At 54.6% G+C, this 22,424-nt stretch overlaps 1 protein-coding gene across 1 annotated transcript; it reads right to left on the reverse strand.

The window, feature by feature from the left end:
* Positions 1-156: 156 nt before the first annotated feature.
* LOC132389433 (rab GDP dissociation inhibitor alpha) lies at positions 157-22,037 on the reverse strand. The gene is made up of 10 exons (XM_059961958.1): positions 21,891-22,037; positions 16,714-16,813; positions 15,497-15,631; positions 14,442-14,640; positions 13,351-13,482; positions 12,720-12,819; positions 8,923-9,094; positions 5,721-5,865; positions 1,194-1,248; positions 157-705 (listed from the first exon to the last, which is right to left on the reverse strand). The coding sequence occupies exons 1-10, from the start codon at positions 22,020-22,022 to the stop codon at positions 553-555; spliced, it is 1,323 nt and encodes a 440-aa protein (XP_059817941.1). The 5' UTR covers positions 22,023-22,037; the 3' UTR covers positions 157-552.
* Positions 22,038-22,424: the final 387 nt, after the last annotated feature.

Below are 22,424 nucleotides of genomic sequence, written 5' to 3' on the forward strand. Positions count from 1 at the left end.
TGCATGTAGTGGAGGGAGCAGAGAGTCTGGGTGGAGGTGAAGGTAGACAGAAATACGAATGGAAAGGAAGGAGATCGATTTCACAGAAGAGAACACTTTGTGCAAGATCTGTACTGTTTAACCAAGAACAAAAGCACGGCGAGGTGAAGCGATAACGGCTGAATTCAGCATTGATATTTATTCAGTTAATTCACAGGGTCTGGCCCAGAGACAGAAGGTGTAGAGGAGCCCACGGTTTCTCCAGTGAGAGACCCTCAGCATGATCCCATTGGGGCAGGGTGAAGGGGTAGGGGCAATGAAGGGGTAAACGAGGCCAGGGCCTCACAGGGGCTGGCCCAGAGAGACAGAATGTGGAGGAGCCCAGCAAAAGACACCTCAGCATGATCTTATTGGGGCAGGAAGGGGGTAAATGAGGATAGGGCATCAGGCCACCAGTGGGGTGTAAAGCTCCCATCTCATTAATCCACTCAAAGAGGGCTGATGGGGCTGAGGATATGGGGTGGGGGGGGAGGAGACAGGTGCCTGAACCCCCACCCCTTGGGTGGCCACTCCCTACTGCTGGTCCTCGCCGAAGACGTCATTCTGCTTGCGTTTCATGTTCTCGAAATCGAATTCGCTGCCCGTCATCCGCCGGTAAATGTCCTTGATGTCATTACAGGTGGTCTCAAAGTGAGTGGTGGCGTCGTACGACTGCGAGATGAAGATCTGTAGGGCGAGGGGAGAGCGCAATGAGCGGGTGGGGGAGCAAGGGCCGGGCCAGTGGGAAGAGAGGCGCAGGGGAGAGGATGTGGAGGCGGGAGAAAGAGAGAGGGGAAGTGGGGGGAAATAGTGAAGGAGGGGTAGGGAGTCAGTGAGAGGTAGTGGTGGAGGGGATGGGGAGGGGGTGGGAGAGAAAGACGAGTGGGAGGGGAAGAGGAGTGCGAGGGAGAGGAAGAGAGGTGGAAGTAGGGAAGGGGAGTGAGGAGGAGGAGGAGATAATTACAGTTCACCATCCGAGCATTCCCACCATACCACCCCACTCCCCTTGGGGTCAGTATGGAGGGTGAGTGTTGCCCATTGCCCAGCTCCCTTTGGGTTGCCCCAGAACCCCTCTCCAAGGGGACAGTTGTTGCCCTTGGAATCCCCCTCCATCCATCCTCACTCCTCCACCTGGGGAGAGCTCTATAACCATCCTACTGTTCTCCCCCACTCACCTGGCTCTCCGTCCCATCGTCCAGCGGCTCGTACAGGTCACTGATGGCCACGAACCTGGGGTTAGAGGTTACAGGTCAGCAAGGGGGTCAGCCAAAGGCCTCCCAGCCTATCCCACCCCACCATCACAAGGCAACACATCCCTGCCACGGAGACACCAGACTGTAGTGAGTAGTGCAGCTGTTTCCCTTGTCGTGGATACTCAGGTAAAAGCCCTAACGCTGACATTCTGTCTAGAAACAGAAAACATACGGCACAATACAGGCCCTTCGGCCCACAAAGCTGTGCCGAACGTATCCCTACCTTAGAACTACCTAGGCTTTACCTATAGACCTCTATTTTTCTAAGCTCCATGTACCTGTCCAGGAATCTCTTAAAATCATTTCCTCCTCCACCATCGTCGCCAGCAGCCCATTCCACGCACTCACCATTCTGTGTATAAAAAACTTACCCCTGACATCTCCTCTGTACCTTAAAACTATGCCCTATCATGCTTGCCATTTCAGCCCTGGGAAAAAGCCTCTGATATCCACATGATCAATGCCTCTCATTAGCTTATACACCTCGATCAGGTCACCCCTCATCCTCCGTCGCTCCAAGGAGAAAGGGCTGAGTCTACTCACCCTATTCTTATAAGGCAGGCTTCCCCAATCCAGGCAACATCTCCTCTGCACCCTTTCTATGGTTTCCACATCCTCCCTCTAGTGAGGTGACCAGAATGGAGCACAATACTCCAAGTGGGGTCTGACCAGGATCCTGTATAGCTGTAACATTACCTCTCGGCTCTTAAACTCAATCCCACGATTGATGAAGGCCAATGCACCGTGTGCCTTCTTAACCACAGAGTCAACCTGCGCAGCAGCATTGAGCATCCTATGGACTTCCTATGATCCTATGATCCTAAGATCCCCCTGATCCTCCACACTGCCAAGAGTCTTACCATTAATACTATATTCTGCCATCATATTTGATCTACCAAAATGAACCACTTCACACTGACCTGGGTTGAACTCCATCTGCCACTTCTCAGCCCAGTTTTGCATCCTATCAATGTCCTGTTGTAACCTCCAACAGCCCTCCACACTATCCACACCACCCCCGACCTTTGTGTCATCAGCAAATTTACTAACCCATCCCTCCACTTCCTCATTTAGGTCATTTATAAAAATCACAAAGAGTAGGGGGTCCCAGAACAGATCCCTGAGGCACACCACTGGTCACCAACCTCCATGCAGAATATGACCCATCTACAACCACTCTTTGCCTTCAGTGGGCAAGCTAGTTCTGGATCCACAAAGCAATGTCCCCTTGGATCCCATGCCTCCTTACTTTCTCAATAAGCCTTGCATGTGGTACTTTATCAAATGCCTTGCTGAAATCCATATACACTACATCTACTGCTCTTCCTTCATCAATGTGTTTAGTCACATCTTCAAAAAATTCAATCAGTCTCGTAAGGCACGACCTGTCCTTGACAAAGCCATGCTGACGATTCCTAATCATATTTTGCCTCATAAATCCTACCTCTCAGGATCTTCTCCATCAACTTACCAACCACTGAATTACAGACTCTCTGGTCTATAATTTCCTGAGCTATCTCTACTCCTTTTCTTGAATAAGGGAACAACATCTGCAACCATCCAATCCTCCTGAACCTCTCCCAACCCCATTGATAATGCAAAGATCATCACCAGAGGCTAAGCAATCTCAGCAATTTGCACATTCTCTCCGTAACAGCACTCCGCTTCCCTCCCAAGTCCTGGCGACCTCCCAGTGTGGGGGTGAAGGTGGAATCTCGGCGGAGAGGTTGATGGGAATGAAGTATTGTCAGTACAGATACAGTGGGCCGAAAGGCATCTTTAACCTCTTCCCTCTCCACCTTGGTTCCCTCTCGTTCTCTGTCCTTCCTATCACCACCCCTTCTCCTAATGGCGTGACTCTTGGTAGCATGGAGGAACTGGGGGATTTTGACACCCAGGTCCATGAATCTCTTAATGTTACTGTGCAAGTTACAGAGGCATTGGCATGTTGGCCTTCATTAACCAGGGGATTGAGTTCAACAGCCACAAGGTAATGTTGTAGCTCTATAAAACCTTGGTTAGACGACAGTTGTGTTGGCGCGTGGCCAAGTGGTTAAGGCGTTCATCTGGTGATCTGAAGGTTGCTAGTTCGAGCCCTGGCTGAGGCTGCGTGTGTGTCCTTGAGCAAGGCACTTAACCACATGTTGCTCTGCGACGACACCGGTGCCAAGCTGTATGGGTCTAATGCCATTGGTGGCATGGAGAGGGGTGACTTGCAGCTTGGGCAACTGCCAGTCTTCCATTAAAAAAAAAACCTTGCCTGGAAACTTTCCAAGGTTCAAATCCATGACCTATCGAGACCAATGGCGGCCTACACTACAGATGACAGTTGGGAGTATAGTGTTCCGTTCTGGTCACCTCATTATAGAAAGGATGTGGAAGCTTTAGAGAGGAGATTTACCAGGATGCTGCCTGGATTAGAGAGCATTTTTTTTTAAAGTGCTTTTCTCTTTGGAGCGAAGGAAGATGAGAGGTGTACAAGGTAAGAGGCTTAGATTGCCTGGAGAGGCTTTCCCAGGGCAGAGATGACTCATACAAGGGGGCATTACTTTATGGTGATTAGAGGAAAGTATAAGGGGGCTGTCAGAGGTAGTTTTTTTTTGAAAAACAGACTGGGGTGGGTGTGTGGAACGTGCTGCCAGGGTGGTAGTAGAGGCAGATACATTTGAGACATTTAAGAAACTCATATAATGGGTGGCAGGGTGGAGGTGCGTCTCTCCCAAAGGAGGTGTAAAGCACTCCTTCCCTCCGCCAGTTGCAGGTCACCCTTGGGCAAGATGTAGCACCCACTTCGCCCCCCGATCAGGGTCACATGAAGCTATGGCCGTATGGCATGAAGTGATGGTCGTATGAGCAACTGGTGCAGATCACAAGTCCTGGTTCTGTGACCACTGACACCAGGCAGACAGTCATAATGGCTGGGGTCACCTGTCTTGTAAAGAAACTGCCCACTTCTGCAGAAAAATTTGCCAAGGACATTCATAGTCACCATAATCACCCATGCCATTCAACATGGGACATGATGAAGATGATGTCATATGCCACGGCACATAATGATGATGAGATAGACACATGGATGACAGAGAGTTGCAGAGTGAGATTGATATTACAGTACGACATTGTGGGCTGAAGGGCCTGTACTGTGCTGCACTCTATGCTCAACGTTCTGTTCTGACATATCCTACCCCCCATCGAAATGCAGAGCCATCTTGGGATGCAAGCCCACAGCTGCCTGAAAATGTTTGCAGGGGTTGATAAGATGGAAAAGGCGGCATTCTGTACATTTGCCCTCAATGGCCGGGGCTTTGAGAAAGAGTTCGGAAGTCAGATGGCAGCTCTGGTCAGGCCGTACAGTGGGTAGCTCTGGCTGCCCCTTTGCAGTAAGGATTTAGAGAAGCTGCAGAAGAGGTTCACCAGGATGCTGCCTGGACCAGTGACCGTCTCTGACCAAGAACGATCACGGTCAAACGACACAGTACAAAATGACGATGGTTCACCAGGATGCTGCCTGGACCAGCGACCGTCTCTGACCAAGAACGATCACGGTCAAACGACACAGTACAAAATGACGATGGTTCACCAGGATGCTGCCTGGACCAGTGACCGTCTCTGACCAAGAACAATCACGGTCAAACGACACAGTACAAAATGACGATGGTTCACCAGGATGCTGCCTGGACCAGCGACCGTCTCTGACCAAGAACGATCACGGTCAAACGACACAGTACAAAATGACGATGGTTCACCAGGATGCTGCCTGGACCAGCGACCGTCTCTGACCAAGAACGATCACGGTCAAACGACACAGTACAAAATGACGATGGTTCACCAGGATGCTGCCTGGACCAGCGCCCGTCTCTGACCAAGAACGATCACGGTCAAACGACACAGTACAAAATGACGATGGTTCACCAGGATGCTGCCTGGACCAGCGCCCGTCTCTGACCAAGAACGATCACGATCAAACGACACAGTACAAAATGACGATGGTTCACCAGGATGCTGCCTGGACCAGCGACCGTCTCTGACCAAGAACGATCACGGTCAAACGACACAGTACAAAATGACGATGGTTCACCAGGATGCTGCCTGGACCAGCGACCGTCTCTGACCAAGAACGATCACGGTCAAACGACACAGTACAAAATGACGATGGTTCACCAGGATGCTTCCTGGATTAGAGGGCGTGAGGTTGGGTTGTTTTCTCTGGAGCGGCGGAGATCTGATGAGGTTTATAAGGTTATGAGAGGCATAGGTGAACTAGACAGACAGTATCCTTGTCCCAGGGTCGAAATGTCTAATACCAGAGGGTCTGCATTCAGAGAGAAGAGTAAATTCAAAAGGGATAAAGTCACAAATCATAGAAAGGTACAACACAGGCCCTTCGGCCCATTTAAAAAGCCTACTCCCATGGCCAGCTACAGGCAGGACCTCCCCACCACCACTCACTTCTGGTCAATGGGCTCAAGGAGATCGAGGGCAGGTTGGATCTCCACCTCTGGCTGCGCCGTCTCCACCGTGGTGCTGACAATAGCGATGTATTTGCCCTGGGCAGCCACATTGTGAGTGTGCGAGATCAGGCAGATGTAGATATCTGTTGGGGGGGGGGGGGGTGGTTTGGGAATGAGGGTGAAGGGGGTCGGGGGGGGGAGGGTAGAGAGGAGAGAGATCATCAGTGCACTAATTCCCACGTGGCTTCACGACCTCCCCTCCCGACCCTGTCACACACCACCTCTTGGTGAGACTCTGCCCTGTGGACCCCACTGCCCCCTCATGGGAGGGGCATTCCTCCCTGTTGCAACTGGGCATTCCCTCCGCCCAAGACCATTCCCCCTCTAGTCCTAGACTGTACCACTAAAGGAAACCTCCCTCACCGAGGTCACCACTCACATGCCTCCCCCATCTCCTACCTTCTCTCCTGAAGGCACCCTCCCCCCACCGCCGGAGTCGATCACGCCAGCCGATCCCTCCTGTCCAACGGGATGCGGTGAGGGCGCGGTTTCCAATGATCCCAGTGAGGGCTCCCTCCCCACAGACTCACAGCTCGTCCAGGAGGAGCAGAGATCCGCATACAACCTCACCAGCTTCAATTGATGCCTCTGATGCTCCCCCCACACCCCCCATGACCTCCTCTACCTCAGTCAGACCAAGCACAGACAGGTTGCCCTGGGAAAATCACTTCAATTCCCCACACCAAGGTCTGTCCTCGGCCCTCTCCGCTGCCAATGTCGTGTTGTTCCCCCTGGGGACGAGTGGGTTTCTCAACCCAATGATTCTCCAACCAAGATAGTGACTTGGTTTCCCTCTGTCCCTCCATCTCCCCAGTCCTCCCGACCATCATCTGTGCACCCCTCCACACACAAACCCCTCCACCCTTGTCTGTCCCTCCATCTCCCCAGTACTCCCGACCATCATCTGTGCACCCCTCCACACACAAACCCCTCCACCCTTGTCTGTCCCTCCATCTCCCCAGTACTCCCGACCATCATCTGTGCACCCCTCCACACACAAACCCCTCCACCCTTGTCTGTCCCTCCATCTCCCCAGTACTCCCGACCATCATCTGTGCACACCCCCACCCCTCCACCCTTGTCTGTCCCTCCATCTCCCCAGTACTCCCGACCATCACCTGTGCGCACACACTCACCCCCACCCCTCCACCCTTGTCTGTCCCTCCATCTCCCCAGTACTCCTGACCATCACCTGTGCGCATCCCCCACACACACACACCCCCTTCCGCCCCTTGGTTCTGTGTTCCACCATCAGACTACACCCCCTTCATTCCTTTGTCACCTCTTATTCTCTGTCCCTGCCCACTCCCCCTCCTCACCCACCCAGCCCACACTCCCACTCCCCCTCACCCTACATTCCCACTCCCCCTCCTCACCCTCACCTCACAGCCTACACTCCCCTCCTCACCCTTACCTGGATCCACCTCACAGCCTACACTCCCACTCCCCCTCCTCACCCTCACAGCCTACACTCCCCCTCCTCACCCTCACCTGGATCCACCTCACAGCCTACACTCCCACTCCCCCTCCTCACCCTCACCTGGATCCACCTCACAGCCTACACTCCCACTCCCCCTCCTCACCCTCACAGCCTACACTCCCCTCCTCACCCTCACCTGGATCCACCTCACAGCCTACACTCCCACTCCCCCTCCTCACCCTCACAGCCTACACTCCCCCTCCTCACCCTCACCTGGATCCACCTCACAGCCTACACTCCCACTCCCCCTCCTCACCCTCACCTGGATCCACCTCACAGCCTACACTCCCACTCCCCCTCCTCACCCTCACAGCCTACACTCCCCCTCCTCACCCTCACCTGGATCCACCTCACAGCCTACACTCCCACTCCCCCTCCTCACCCTCACAGCCTACACTCCCCTCCTCACCCTCACCTGGATCCACCTCACAGCCTACACTCCCACTCCCCCTCCTCACCCTCACAGCCTACACTCCCCTCCTCACCCCACTGGGTCCACCCATCCCCTCCTCAGTCTTGGTGCAACTCTCACCCCACTGGGTCCACCCATCCCCCCCTCAGTCTTGGTGCAACCCTCACCCCACTGGGTCCTCCCATCCCCTCCTCGGTGCAACCCTCACCCCACTGGGTCCACCCATCCCCTCCTCAGTCTTGGTGCAACCCTCACCCCTCTGGGTCCACTCATCCCCTCCTCAGTCTTGGTGCAACCCTCACCCCACTGGGTCCACCCATCCCCTCCTCAGTCTTGGTGCAACCCTCACCCCACTGGGTCCACCCATCCCCTCCTCAGTCTTGGTGCAACCCTCACCCCTCTGGGTCCACTCATCCCCTCCTCAGTCTTGGTGCAACCCTCACCCCACTGGGTCCACCCATCCCCTCCTCAGTCTTGGTGCAACCCTCACCCCACTGGGTCCACCCATCCCCACCTCAGTCTTGGTGCAACCCTCACCCCACTGGGTCCACCCATCCCCTCCTCAGTCTTGGTGCAACCCTCACCCCACTGGGTCCACCCATCCCCACCTCAGTCTTGGTGCAACCCTCACCCCTCTGGGTCCACCCATCCCCTCCTCAGTCTTGGTGCAACCCTCACCCCACTGGGTCCACCCATCCCCCCCTCAGTCTTGGTGCAACCCTCACCCCACTGGGTCCACCCATCCCCCCCTCAGTCTTGGTGCAACCCTCACCCCACTGGGTCCACCCATCCCCACCTCAGTCTTGGTGCAACCCTCACCCCTCTGGGTCCACCCATCCCCTCCTCAGTCTTGGTGCAACCCTCACCCCACTGGGTCCACCCATCCCCACCTCAGTCTTGGTGCAACCCTCACCCCACTGGGTCCACCCATCCCCACCTCAGTCTTGGTGCAACCCTCACCCCACTGGGTCCACCCATCCCCACCTCAGTCTTGGTGCAACCCTCACCCCACTGGGTCCACCCATCCCCACCTCAGTCTTGGTGCAACCCTCACCCCACTGGGTCCACCCGTGTCCCATTCCTGTTGAAGGGTTGAAACCCGAGATGTCAACCACACACGGCCCCCACAGACGCTGCCCAGCTGACTGAGTCCACCAGCAGCGAGTGCTCTGCTCCAGCCCCGGGCTGAAGCCTATCCACCGGACGTCTCCTGCCCACTTTCCCCGTACGGGAGGGGACAATGCCTACCAGATTTGCGGCCGAGCTGGTTCTGGGGGATGATGATCTGGCAGGAGGCGGCGTCACTGGTGCTGCGGATGGGGTGGCTGAGGATGCAGATGACCCTGATCACCTGCCCGGCCTTCCGCACGCGATCAGGAACGTAGCTGGGGTCACAGATCAGCTGCTTACAGCGTGCCACCTGTCCGGAAAGGGGGCACCGGTTAGATCCCCACCCTCGGTGAGAACAACTGCCCCCTCCTGTCCAGCAGGGTCACCCACTGGGACCGCAAAGCACCAAGAGCAAGGTGTCCCCTTCCCTCCCATCCACACCCTGATTTACCCATCCCTGTCACACACCATCAAGTGACCCACCATCAACACAGGGGGAGAAACATCCAACAAAGCAGAAACAGGCCCCTTGTTTGAACTGGTCCTTGCCGACCGAGATTCCATCTGTCCTCAGTTGTCCCGGACCTCTCTAAACCAGAGGTTCCAAACCTACGAGGCTCCACGGAGCCCTCGGTTAACATACGGACCCTGAGATCCTTCACCTCTCACCTTAAACCCAGTTCTGGATTCCCCAGCCTGGGGAAAAGGACAGGGCACATTTACCCAATCTGCACCTCCTGGTTTTATACACTTCTATCAGATTATCTCCAACTCCACCTCCCAACCTGCCAAACTTTTCCCTGTAAGATCATCTCCGTCTCCTGCGCTCCAACCTGCCAAACCTCTCCCTGTAAGATCATCTCCGTCTCCTGCGCTCCGACCTGCCAAATCTCTCCCTGTAAGATCATCTCTGTCTCCTGCGCTCTGACCTGCCAAACCTCTCCCTGTAAGATCATCTCCGTCTCCTGCGCTCCGACCTGCCAAACCTCTCCCTGTAAGATCATCTCCGTCTCCGACTCCATCTCCCAACTTGCCAAACCTCTCCCTGTAAGATCATCTCCGACTCCATCTCCCAACCTGCCAAACCTCTCCCTGTAAGATCATCTCCGTCTCCTGCGCTCCGACCTGCCAAACCTCTCCCTGTAAGATCATCTCCGTCTCCTGCGCTCCGACCTGCCAAAACACTCCCTGTAAGATCATCTCCGTCTCCGACTCCATCTCCCAACCTGCCAAACCTCTCCCTGTAAGATCATCTCCGTCTCCGAGTCCATCTCCCAACCTGCCAAACCTCTCCCTGTAAGATCATCTCCGTCTCCTGCGCTCCGACCTGCCAAACCTCTCCCTGTAAGATCATCTCCGTCTCCTGCGCTCCGACCTGCCAAACCTCTCCCTGTAAGATCATCTCCGTCTCCGGCGCTCCGACCTGCCAAACCTCTCCCTGTAAGATCATCTCCGTCTCCTGCGCTCCGACCTGCCAAACCTCTCCCTGTAAGATCATCTCCGTCTCCGGCGCTCCGACCTGCCAAACCTCTCCCTGTAAGATCATCTCCGTCTCCTGCGCTCCGACCTGCCAAACCTCTCCCTGTAAGATCATCTCCGTCTCCTGCACTCCGACCTGCCAAACCTCTCCCTGTAAGATCATCTCCGTCTCCGACTCCATCTCCCAACCTGCCAAACCTCTCCCTGTAAGATCATCTCCGTCTCCTGCGCTCCGACCTGCCAAACCTCTCCCTGTAAGATCATCTCCGTCTCCTGCGCTCCGACCTGCCAAACCTCTCCCTGTAAGATCATCTCCGTCTCCTGCACTCCGACCTGCCAAACCTCTCCCTGTAAGATCATCTCCGTCTCCGACTCCATCTCCCAACCTGCCAAACCTCTCCCTGTAAGATCATCTCCGTCTCCTGCGCTCCGACCTGCCAAACCTCTCCCTGTAAGATCATCTCCGTCTCCCAACCTGCCAAACCTCTCCCTGTAAGATCATCTCGGTCTCCTGCGCTCCGACCTGCCAAACCTCTCCCTGTAAAATCATCTCCGTCTCCTGCGCTCCGACCTGCCAAACCTCTCCCTGTAAGATCATCTCTGTCTCCGACTCCATCTCCCAACCTGCCAAACCTCTCCCTGTAAGATCATCTCCGTCTCCTGCGCTCCGACCTGCCAAACCTCTCCCTGTAAGATCATCTCCGTCTCCTGCGCTCCGACCTGCCAAACCTCTCCCTGTAAGATCATCTCCGTCTCCTGCGCTCCGACCTGCCAAACCTCTCCCTGTAAGATCGTCTCCGTCTCCTGCGCTCTGACCTGCCAAACCTCTCCCTGTAAGATCATCTCCGTCTCCTGCGCTCCGACCTGCCAAACCTCTCCCTGTAAGATCGTCTCCGTCTCCTGCGCTCTGACCTGCCAAACCTCTCCCTGTAAGATCATCTCCGTCTCCTGCGCTCTGACCTGCCAAACCTCTCCCTGTAAGATCATCTCCGACTCCATCTCCCAACCTGCCAAACCTCTCCCTGTAAGATCATCTCCGTCTCCGAGTCCGTCTCCCAACCTGCCAAACCTCTCCCTGTAAGATCATCTCCGTCTCCCAACCTGCCAAACCTCTCCCTGTAAGATCATCTCCGTCTCCGACTCCATCTCCCAACCTGCCAAACCTCTCCCTGTAAGATCATCTCTCAGTTTCCTACGTCCTAACCTGCCAAACCTCTCCCTGTACATCGGTCCCTCGAATCCTGGCAATGCCCAATCTTCTCTACACTCTTTCCAGTTTACCCATGTCTTTCCTATCACGGGATGACCAGAACTGTCCTCGGGTGCAGCCTCACCAACACTCCGAACATCTGTACAGCGTGGCTCGTGGTAAAGGGGTACAGTGAAGCCCAGTCAAATCTACTGAGCCCATGAATATCGGACAATTTGCCAGTGTCAGGGTTTGGACCGAGTGGGAGGGCACTGTATTTGAAATGACATCAGCGACAGGAGGCACTGCCTCAAAAAGGCAATGTCCATCATCTGGGCCGTGCCATCTTCTCAGGCGGGAGGTGCAGGAACTTGGTTCAAAACCGCTTCAACCATTGCATTCCTGAACTGACCAGCACAACCCTGACCACATCAGTTCAGCAACCCTGCCACCTCTTTGCAAAACCATGGATTTTGTGTTGTTCAAATAATGCTCTTCCTCGTACAAATTATCAGTATTTCCCTTGCAGCACCCATCCACCCAGGCCAAGCTCTCTTCTCGCTGCTGCGTCGGGTAGAAGGTACAGGAGCCTCAGGGCTCACAACCCCAGGTTCAGGAACAGCTATTACCCCTCAACCATCAGGAAGGAGGTACAGGAGCCTCAGGGCTCACAACCCCAGGTTCAGGAACAGCTATTACCCCTCAACCATCAGGAAGGAGGTACAGGAGCCTCAGGGCTCACAACCCCAGGTTCAGGAACAGTTATTACCCCTCAACCATCAGGAAGGAGGTACAGGAGCCTCAGGGCTCACAACCCCAGGTTCAGGAACAGCTATTACTACTCAACCATCAGGCTCTTGAACCAAACATGTAACTTCGCTTGCCCCATTACTGAAATGCTCCCTGGGCTCACTTTCAAGAGAACGTCTTCTCATATTCTCAACATTTATTGCCCATTATTTCTTTCTTTTGTATTTGCACAGTTGTTGTCTTTTGAAGTACAGCCTAGTCGGTGCGGTCTTTCACCAACTCTAATGGTAATTATTCTACTATGGATTTGCTGAGTGTGTCTGCAAGACAATGAATCTCAGGATTGTATATGGTGATGTACTTTGATAATAAATTTAGTTGGAACAACCCCACACAGTGGGGAGGGGGGCTATTGGTGTCTGATCCAGTGGGACTCTCTCCCCCTCCTCCCTCCACCCCTGACAGCCCCACCCTTTTGGGACAGTGGCCAGGAGTTCCCTGGACAGGTCAGGGTTACCTCGCCTGATGACTTGACGCCCACCACTTTATTGTTTTCCAGCACCAGCTCATCCACCGGCTTGTTCAGCATGTATGTGCCGCCATAGATCGCACTCAGCCTGGGGAGACGGGAATCGAGACACAGTCACTCCTCACCCACCTCCACGAGGGTCCTGCCTTCGGCGTTACGCAGCACTGGGAAGGGTGTGAGTGCAAAACAGGACACGACCCCTCTGGTCAGCACCAGCCCACAACCGTCTCCCTCCGAAAAGTCCCTGCCAAATTTTTTCTGACACAAGTGGCAGATCACAGAAACCATTCCCTCCACCTCGGCCCCCGTTATCCATTCTCCCAGCGCTGTGTCCGAACTCAACCCATCGCAATGACTCCAACCGCTGAGCTCCTCCACAACCACCCCCCGCCCCACCTCTCCCTGCCATTTCCTCCAGCCCGTCCTGACCGGCCAGCGAGGCTGAACCTACCTCCAGAAACCGTCGTGGGAACCCTGGCAGGAGGGAGGGTGGAAGAGGAGACCGGGAGGAGGTGAGAGTGGGGGGGGGAGAGAAAGACAGCACCGAATACAGAGAAAACCAAGTTCCGAATCAAACCTCCTGGCCACCCAGGGGACACGGTGGTCCTCTCCTCCTCACCTGGCAAATCCCTGTGGCAGCTCCCCCAGCCCGTACAGCGGGTACAGGTATGGGCTCTTGCCGTAGCGCGCCAGCGAATCGCTGTATAGTTTGATGCGGTTGATGGCCTCCAGGCAAGGCTGGTCCACGTAACTGTGTATGGGACAGGGAAAGAGAGAGACAGAGAGCGAGATGGGGTTGTCCAACACCTACTACCCAGGGAGGAAGCCTGCCCATTCCCAGCGATCCTCCCTCCCATCACTCAGATCCCAGGTACCAGTGTACAGTGGTGAGAGCGGAGGGACAAGGGACGGGAGCGAGGGATGTCAGACACGGGGAGGGAGTGATGTCCCAGAGGCTTTGGGGGGTGGGGGTGTAGGTGGTTCACAGAGACACGGGGAGGGAGGTCACAGAGGTGGAGAGGGATTGCAGAGATGGGGGGTGTTTAGGGGAGGGTGGGGTCACAGAGACAGGGAGGGGATTATAGAGATAGGGAGAGATGTAGGGGAGGGAGGGGAATCACAGATGAGGGATATAGGGGAGGGAGGGCATCAGAGACATGGAGGGGTGTAGAGGAGGGAGGGATTGCAGAGATCGGGGGTGTTTAAGGGAGGGTGGAGTCACAGAGACAGGGAGGGGATTATAGAGATAGGGAGAGATGTAGGGGAGGGAGGGGAATCACAGATGAGGGATATAGGGGAGGGAGGGCATCAGAGACATGGAGGGGTGTAGAGGAGGGAGGGGGTCACAGACACGGGTAAGGTGTAGGGGCTGGAGGGAGAGTGTTAATGGAGTTCAGGTCAGCTGGAAATATGACACAACTTGTCTCGTTCCCACAACACTGACCGTGGGATCTTGCTATGCACATACACCAGCCAACAGGCCTGGGTGGTGAGGGGTGCATGCTGGGGAATTGGGGAAAATCCATCCATCAGTACATCCCCATGCTGGGCTCAGCCCGCAGCCACATGGAGGATGCTGCGTTTGAGGGGAATTCCCCTCCCTCCATCCACTGACCCACACTCTGCCCAGCCCTGGGTCCTATCGAGTGCCAGGATCGAGAGGAACCTCCCTCCTCCCCAGCCCTGCGGTGCACAGTCCTGGCCACGCACTCGTCAGTCCTGTAGAGTGCCAGGGCATGCCCGGTGAAGTCCATGACGTCCTGGCCCAAGTCAAACTTCTTGTACACATCACGCATGGTGCTCTTCACAGGGTCCATGTCCTGCTGGGTCTTGGGGTCGTTCTCGTCGTAGGCGGCCACAAATAACAGGAATTTCCGGAATCGCCGCTTCTCGAACATGCCCAACAGATCTTTGGGGGTGGGGGGGGGGAAGAGAGAGCATTATCCAGGGCACAGCTTTAGTACATTGTGGACATTCAGCCCACTCTCTGTACTAGCTCCTTGCCATCACCTTCCCCTCCTAGCTCCCTTTCCATCACCGCAACAATCTGTCCCCATATCCTCGTGTGAAACCTCTCATATTCTCCTCCCATATCTCACATAGAACACTACAGTACAGTACAGGCCCCTCCCCTCCCAGTGTTGTGCCAACCTTTCAGCTCTTCAATCCAAGATCAATCTAACCCTTCCCTCTCACACAGCCCTCCATTTTTCTATCATCCGTGTGCCTCTCTCTTAAATGTCCCTAATATATTTGCCACTACCACCCCTGTTCCACAGAGCCTCCGCTCTCTGTGTAAAGAACTTGCCTCTGACACCTCCCCTGTTCTTTCCTCCATCCACCATAAAATTACACCCCCTCATACCAGCCGTTTCTGCCCTGGGAAAAAGTCTCTGGCTGTTCACACTATTTTATTATCTTCTTGTACCCCTCTGTCAAGTCACCCCTCACCCTCCTTCACCCCAAAGAGAAAAGCCCCAGCTCACTCAATCCAGGCAGAGTGCTGGTAAATCTTCCACCTTCTTCCTCTGTCACTGAACACAACATTCCCAGAATATCCTCTGTTCACCTCCTCTCCTGGTCTCTGAAATATCCCACTGCCTGATCCAGTTCACAGCAGTCTGCTCCCTCAACCACATTGTTCACATATTGACCCTCCCTGACCCATGCGCCTCAAACTACCGCCGGGAATCCTCAAACTGCCCTCTGTTCCATGAAGACCATCTGGCTGCCGAGGGCAAGGGGGAGCGGGGAGGGACACTCACTGGTAGCCAGTGCCTCCGCTTCTGTGGAGGGCACCTTGTAGATCTTGTTGGCTTTGTAGACGAAACTTCCGTCCACCACTTTGAAGTCGAGGTAGCGGGTGACCTCTGTGTACAACAGCATCTTCACCAGCTGGCCTGGAGGAAGAGAGAGGATGGGTACCTATCATTCACCGCGCAATACCACCGTCCCACACAGACGCATCTTCACCAGCTGGCCTGGAGGAAGAGAGAGTATGGGTACCTATCATTCTCACGAAAGCACACCCCACACAGGTACAGAAGCATCTTCACCAGCTGGCCTGGAGGAAGAGAGAGTATGGGTACCTATCATTCTCACGAAAGCACACCCCACACAGGAACAGAAGCATCTTCACCAGCTGGCCTGGAGGAAGAGAGAGGATGGGTACCTATCATTCTCACGAAAGCACACCCCACACAGGAACAGAAGCATCTTCACCAGCTGGCCTGGAGGAAGAGAGAGGATGGGTACCTATCATTCTCACGAAAGCACACCCCACACAGGTACAGAAGCATCTTCACCAGCTGGCCTGGAGGAAGAGAGAGTATGGGTACCTATCATTCTCATGAAAGCACACCCCACACAGGTACAGAAGCATCACCACCAGCTGGCCTGGAGGAAGAGAGAGTATGGGTACCTATCATTCTCACGAAAGCACACCCCACACAGGTACAGAAGCATCACCACCAGCTGGCCTGGAGGAAGAGAGAGGATGGGTACCTATCATTCTCAAGAAAGCACACCCCACACAGGTACAGAAGCATCTTCACCAGCTGGCCTGGAGGAAGAGAGAGGGTGGGTACCTATCATTCTCACGAAAGCACACCCCACACAGGTACAGAAGCATCTTCACCAGCTGGCCTGGAGGAAGAGAGAGGATGGGTACCTATCATCCACCGCGCGATACCGCCGTCCCACACAGACGCATCTTCACCAGCACCTTGCACTCACCCCTCTCAGTCTTCCTGGGGACTGGGACCAAACCTGGAGATAGGTGGGGTCACACAGTATGGGCACAAGGCCCTTCCACCCATCTAGTCGATGCTGAGTGTGGTATCTATCCCAGCTTCCCACATTTGACCTAGGTCCCTCGAGACCCTCAACATCCATAAATAATCTGCTGCTTCGTGTAGCTGATATTCCCCCCCCCCCACAATGGCTACTGCCGCCCACAACTTGCCTCCCTGAGCCCACCTACCATTGGCCATCAAGAACTTGGGGATCAGGTCCACATTCCAGTCCCGGCCACGCCCCATGGATTCAGGGGGAGATTCCGACAGTCCGAACCGGCTGTAAAGCTGTGGAGAGAAGGAAGAGAACTGTTCAGACCTCCCAGACACAGCCCCCACCCTCCAGCATCTCCGAAACCAGCCACTGACAGGTTTATTATTATGTGCCATGTCGTATCACCGTCAACGGGTGTTCTTAGCGAAGTTTCCCACAGAAGAGATTTGCCATCGCCTTCTTCTGGACGGCGTCTTTACAAGTGGGGTGACCCCAGCCGTTATCAACCCTTCAGAAACTGTCTGCCTGGTGTCAGTGCTCACATTACCAGGACTTGTGACCTGCTCATACGACCAGCAACCACGTGTCCCCGTGACCGTGATCAGAGACAAAAGCAGGATGACAGGGTGACTTGTCGGCTACGGAGTGCCTGACACCACCATTGGTGGAGAAATTGCTCCATCCTAATATCACTGTTTCAATATTTCTCAGAACAGCAGAGCTCAGGCCCTTCGGCCAGTCAAGTACACCTGCTACAAGCTTTCCGTCTGCACGTGGCAACGCTAACCTTCCATCTTCTTTCGACATTAACAGGGGAGAGCGCGTGCCCAGACTGCAGACAACCTGCAGGAAAGCTCTCTGAGCGGAGATGATCACTGTTTGAGCCGCAGTAGTGTGGTCAGCACAACGGCTGAGAGAGCCGGCCATCCGTGCTCATTTCCCACCGCCTACTGTTATTCTCCCTTTGGGTTTCTGCCGGGTGCTCCGGTTTCTTCCCACAGTCCAAAGACATAATCAGGTTAATTAGTCATTAGAACTTGTCCTGAGATTAGGCTTGGGTGGAAATCAGGAGATGACTGGGTGTCACGGCTCAGAGTGACGGAAAAGCGAGTTTTACGGCACATCTCAAACAAACAACAAACAGATAAATAAATAAATGGATTAGTGGAATTTATGAAAGTAAAACGAGTCCTTTTGCTTTTTAAAGTATGTATTCATTATTTCATCGATTTATTTTACACAGCAATACAGCGCGGCAACGCTCTCTTCCAGACCAATGGGTGTAAATACAGCGAGGTGACAGTCCGATCCGGACTGTCGGGTGTCAATACAGCACAAAGAGACTCTCGTCCGGACCGTCGGGTGTAAATACAGCACAAAGAGACTCTCGTCCGTAAATACAGCGCAGAGAGACCCTCGTCCGGACCGTCGGGTGTAAATACAGCACAAAGAGACTCTCGTCCGGACCGTCGGGTGTAAATACAGCACAAAGAGACTCTCGTCCGTAAATACAGCGCAGAGAGACTCTCGTCCGGACCGTCGGGTGTAAATACAGCACAAAGAGACTCTCGTCCGTAAATACAGCGCAGAGAGACCCTCGTCCGGACCGTCGGGCGTAAATACAGCGCAGAGAGACCCTCGTCTGGACCGTCGGGCGTAAATACAGCGCAGAGAGACTCTCGTCAGGACCGTCGGGCGTAAATACAGCACAGAGACTCTCGTCTGGACCGACAGCATGAACACAGCACAATAACACAGTTTTGGGCCGAACCTTGCATTGCGCAATTACACCCTTGTGATTAACTCTGGACACCCCATTTACCCCAGAATATACACCCTAGGGCATCAGTACAACACGGTAACACTCTAATCCCGACCACCGAACCGCGTACTGCCAATGCACCTATATGATTAACTATCGACACTCCTCATACCCCAGGGTACACACCCGAAAGTGTAAATGCCACAGGAATAAACTAATTATGCTTCCAGAACCAATATAGCATGCCCACAACTTACGAAGTCTAAATTCCTTGCACGCAGCGGCAGGAATTTGACCCAGATGACTGGTGCACTGATATTATTTTGCTCACACACCACCAACTCTCTTCTAAAGAACTCCTGGCTTGCCAGCTGTTTAGAGCATAGCACGACGTTCTGCTGTAGGAATGACCTGGGTTCAACTCTCACTGCTGGCTGCAAGGACCTTGCATGTTCTCCCCATGACCACGTGGATTTCCTCCGTGTGCTCGGGTTTCCTCCCACGTCCAAAGACGTACTAGTTAATGGGTTGATTGGTCATTGTGAAGTGACTGTGGTTAAGTTGGGGGTTGCTGGGTCAAAGGGCCAGAAGGGCCAATTCTGCACTGTATTTCAATGAATAAAATAAAAACTATCTTTAATCATTACGGACGTTTCTAAATGAAAAAGGATGATTCTTTGTTTTTCTACGCAGATGCATTGTTTTCCTTTGAATAAAAGTATAACAGAGCCAGTTTAAAATAAGTAAAACTTAAAGATTCAAAGTTTGTTTATTATCAAAGTAGTTCTGCAGTATACAACCCTGAGATTCACCTTGCCACAGGCAGCCATGAATCAAAGAAACACCATGGAACATTCCAGAGAATAAACATTCACAAAAGAAAAACAAATCACACAGATGGCAACAAAAAGAAACGCGAGTGAAAAGCACCGAGAGTCCAGACTTGGTTCTGCTTAAAATTTTTAAAAAGTAATTGAAAAGTACATTTCTAAGCAGTACTGTTATGGTAAGGAATGCACACCTTCAGAAATGTCGATGTGAAATAAGAAGGATTGGTGTATATTTACTGATCATTCTAATCCAACTTCCCAATGGATTTATGGGAAATCCATTGAAACGTACAGCGAAATGCACTGTCTGCGCGAATAGCCGACACACAAAGCTGTGCTGGGGATAGCCCACCAAATGTTGCCACACACATTCTGCTGCCAACACAGTCCTCACCTGCCCCTCAGAGCCCCTGTCCCTCCTCATGTGCCCCATGCAGGCTTCTTAATCCCTTTTCTCTCACATTGCTGGCCTCCAACCCTGCCCGCCTCTCCCTGCAACACACACAAATTGCTGGAGCAACTTGGCACCCATGGAAAAGAGCACAGTTGACATTTCAGGCCGAGACCCTTCCGCAGGACGCTCCCCCATCCTCCCCGTCCTCTCCTTCTGCACATTCCCAGGGAACAAGTGCTCCAGCTTGCCTTCCCCTTTGTGGAGGTGGACCCGGAATCCAAATCTCTCATCCCCACTTTCTCAAAGGTCTCCGTTCCTCCATCACATTTTCCTGCCCAGCGTGGATCCCATTTACTCCGGCCAGCTCTCTCCTCATCCGATTCACCCTGGCCCCTCTCCAGCTGACTACGTTTACCCATACACTCTCAGCCTTACATATAGTGTGATCGCTATTCCCTGGATGGTCCCCACTGATATCTGTTCCATCCATCTTGCTCGGCCCGCCCTGAAACCGGCCCAGCCTGTCTCACTCCGGATGCAGGGTCTGAACAGTAACACCCACCCCACCCAGAAACCGGTCCGGCCTGTCTCACTCCGGGTGCAGGGTCTGAACAGTAACACCCCCCCACCCAGAAACCGGTCCGGCCTGTCTCACTCCGGGTGCAGGGTCTGAACAGTAACACCCCCCCACCCAGAAACCGGCCCAGTCTGTCTCACTCCGGGTGCAGGGTCTGAACAGTAACACCCACCCCCACCCAGAAACCGGTCCGGTCTGTCTCACTCCGGGTGCAGGGTCTGAACAGTAACACCCACCACCCCCCCACCCAGAAACCGGTCCGGCCTGTCTCACTCCGGGTGCAGGGTCTGAACAGTAACACCCACCACCCCCCCACCCAGAAACCGGTCCGGTCTGTCTCACTCCGGGTGCAGGGTCTGAACAGTAACACCCACACCCCCCACCCAGAAACCGGTCCGACCTGTCTCACTCCGGGTGCAGGGTCTGAACAGTAACACCCCCCCACCCAGAAACCGGCCCAGTCTGTCTCACTCCGGGTGCAGGGTCTGAACAGTAACACCCACCACCCCCCCACCCAGAAACCGGTCCGGCCTGTCTCACTCCGGGTGCAGGGTCTGAACAGTAACACCCCCCCCCCCACCCAGAAAAAGGTCCGGCCTGTCTCACTCCGGGTGCAGGGTCTGAACAGAAACACCCACCCCCCCCCCCACCCACAAACCGGTCCGGTCTGTCTCACTCCGGGTGCAGGGTCTGAACAGTAACACCCACCACCCCCCCACCCAGAAACCGGTCCGGTCTGTCTCACTCTGGGTGCAGGGTCTGAACAGTAACACCCCCCCACCCAGAAACCGGTCCAGCCTGTCTCACTCCGGGTGCAGGGTCTGAACAGTAACACCCCCCCACCCAGAAACCGGCCCAGTCTGTCTCACTCCGGGTGCAGGGTCTGAACAGTAACACCCACCCCCACCCAGAAACCGGTCCGGTCTGTCTCACTCCGGGTGCAGGGTCTGAACAGTAACACCCACCCCCCACCCAGAAACCGGTCCGGCCTGTCTCACTCCGGGTGCAGGGTCTGAACAGTAACACCCACCCCCCACCCAGAAACCGGTCCGGTCTGTCTCACTCCGGGTGCAGGGTCTGAACAGTAACACCCCCCACACCCAGAAACCGGTCCGGTCTGTCTCACTCCGGGTGCAGGGTCTGTACAGTAACACCCACCCCCCCCCCCAAACCCAGAAACCGGTCCGGCCTGTCTCACTCCGGGTGCAGGGTCTGAACAGTAACACCCCCCCACCCAGAAACCGGTCCGGCCTGTCTCACTCCGGGTGCAGGGTCTGAACAGTAACACCCCCCCCCCCCCACACCCAGAAACCGGTCCGGTCTGTCTCACTCCGGGTGCAGGGTCTGAACAGTAACACCCAACCCCCCAGAAACCTGTCCGGCCTGTCTCACTCCGGGTGCAGGGTCTGAACAGTAACACCCCCCACCCAGAAACCGGTCCGGTCTGTCTCACTCCGGGTGCAGGGTCTGAACAGTAACACCCAACCCCCCAGAAACCGGTCCGGCCTGTCTCACTCCGGGTGCAGGGTCTGAACAGTAACACCCCCCCCCACCCAGAAACCGGTCCGGTCTGTCTCACTCCGGGTGCAGGGTCTGTACAGTAACACCCCCCCACCCAGAAACCGGTCCGGTCTGTCTCACTCCGGGTGCAGGGTCTGAACAGTAACACCCCCCCCCACCCAGAAACCGGTCCGGTCTGTCTCACTCCGGGTGCAGGGACTGAACAGTAACACCCACCCCCCCCCACCCAGTGATAACCAGGACAAACCGCCCTCCCCTTCCCCAGCACCAGAGTTGAACACCATACCTCCTCCAGAGGAGTGATCGAAGAGCTTTCCCCTCCGTAGTAGGGATTACGATCCATGTGAAGGACCCTCTTGCCATTGACGGACATGATCCCAGACAGGATGCATTCCTGGAAGAGACGGGAGAGGCTCATCGTCAGGAAGGTCAAACTCGAAAGTGAACTGATTTGCCACGTACATACTGAGCATCTCACCATATAGACACAGAAGAACCAATGAAACTCACTCATGTGCAAATATAAACAATAAATATTGAGAACATTGAAAGCGAGTCCATAGGTTGTGGGAACATTTCAATGATGGGGCGAGAAGTTGCCCCCTCTGGTTCAGGAGCTGATGGTTGAGGGGTTGTATCTGTGGACAGTTCTGCACCTTCGTGCTTGTGCCAGCAACGAGCAGAGAGCAGGGCCTGGATGGTGGGTGCCCTTGCTTTCTCCTTGTAGGAGCGCTTAATGGTGGGAGAGCTCCATCACAGCACAGACCAGCCTCCCTCCGCAACCTCTGTACGCTTTAAACCACACCCTGTCTGCTGTCCC

The sequence above is a fragment of the Hypanus sabinus genome, unplaced genomic scaffold, assembly GCF_030144855.1.
Source record: "Hypanus sabinus isolate sHypSab1 unplaced genomic scaffold, sHypSab1.hap1 scaffold_567, whole genome shotgun sequence".
Classification (NCBI taxonomy): Eukaryota; Metazoa; Chordata; class Chondrichthyes; order Myliobatiformes; family Dasyatidae; genus Hypanus; species Hypanus sabinus.

Excerpts from the sequence above, each read along its gene's own strand:
- LOC132389433 (XM_059961958.1), bottom strand. The coding sequence starts at position 22,022 with ATGAGCCTCTCCCGTCTCTTCCAGGAATGCATCCTGTCTGGGATCATG. Across the intron at positions 13,483-14,441 it reads GCACTCTACAGGACTGACGA|TTACGTGGACCAGCCTTGCC; the intron begins GTGCGTGGCCAG and ends TCCCATACACAG. Across the intron at positions 706-1,193 it reads ACGATGGGACGGAGAGCCAG|ATCTTCATCTCGCAGTCGTA; the intron begins GTGAGTGGGGGA and ends CTCGCCCTACAG.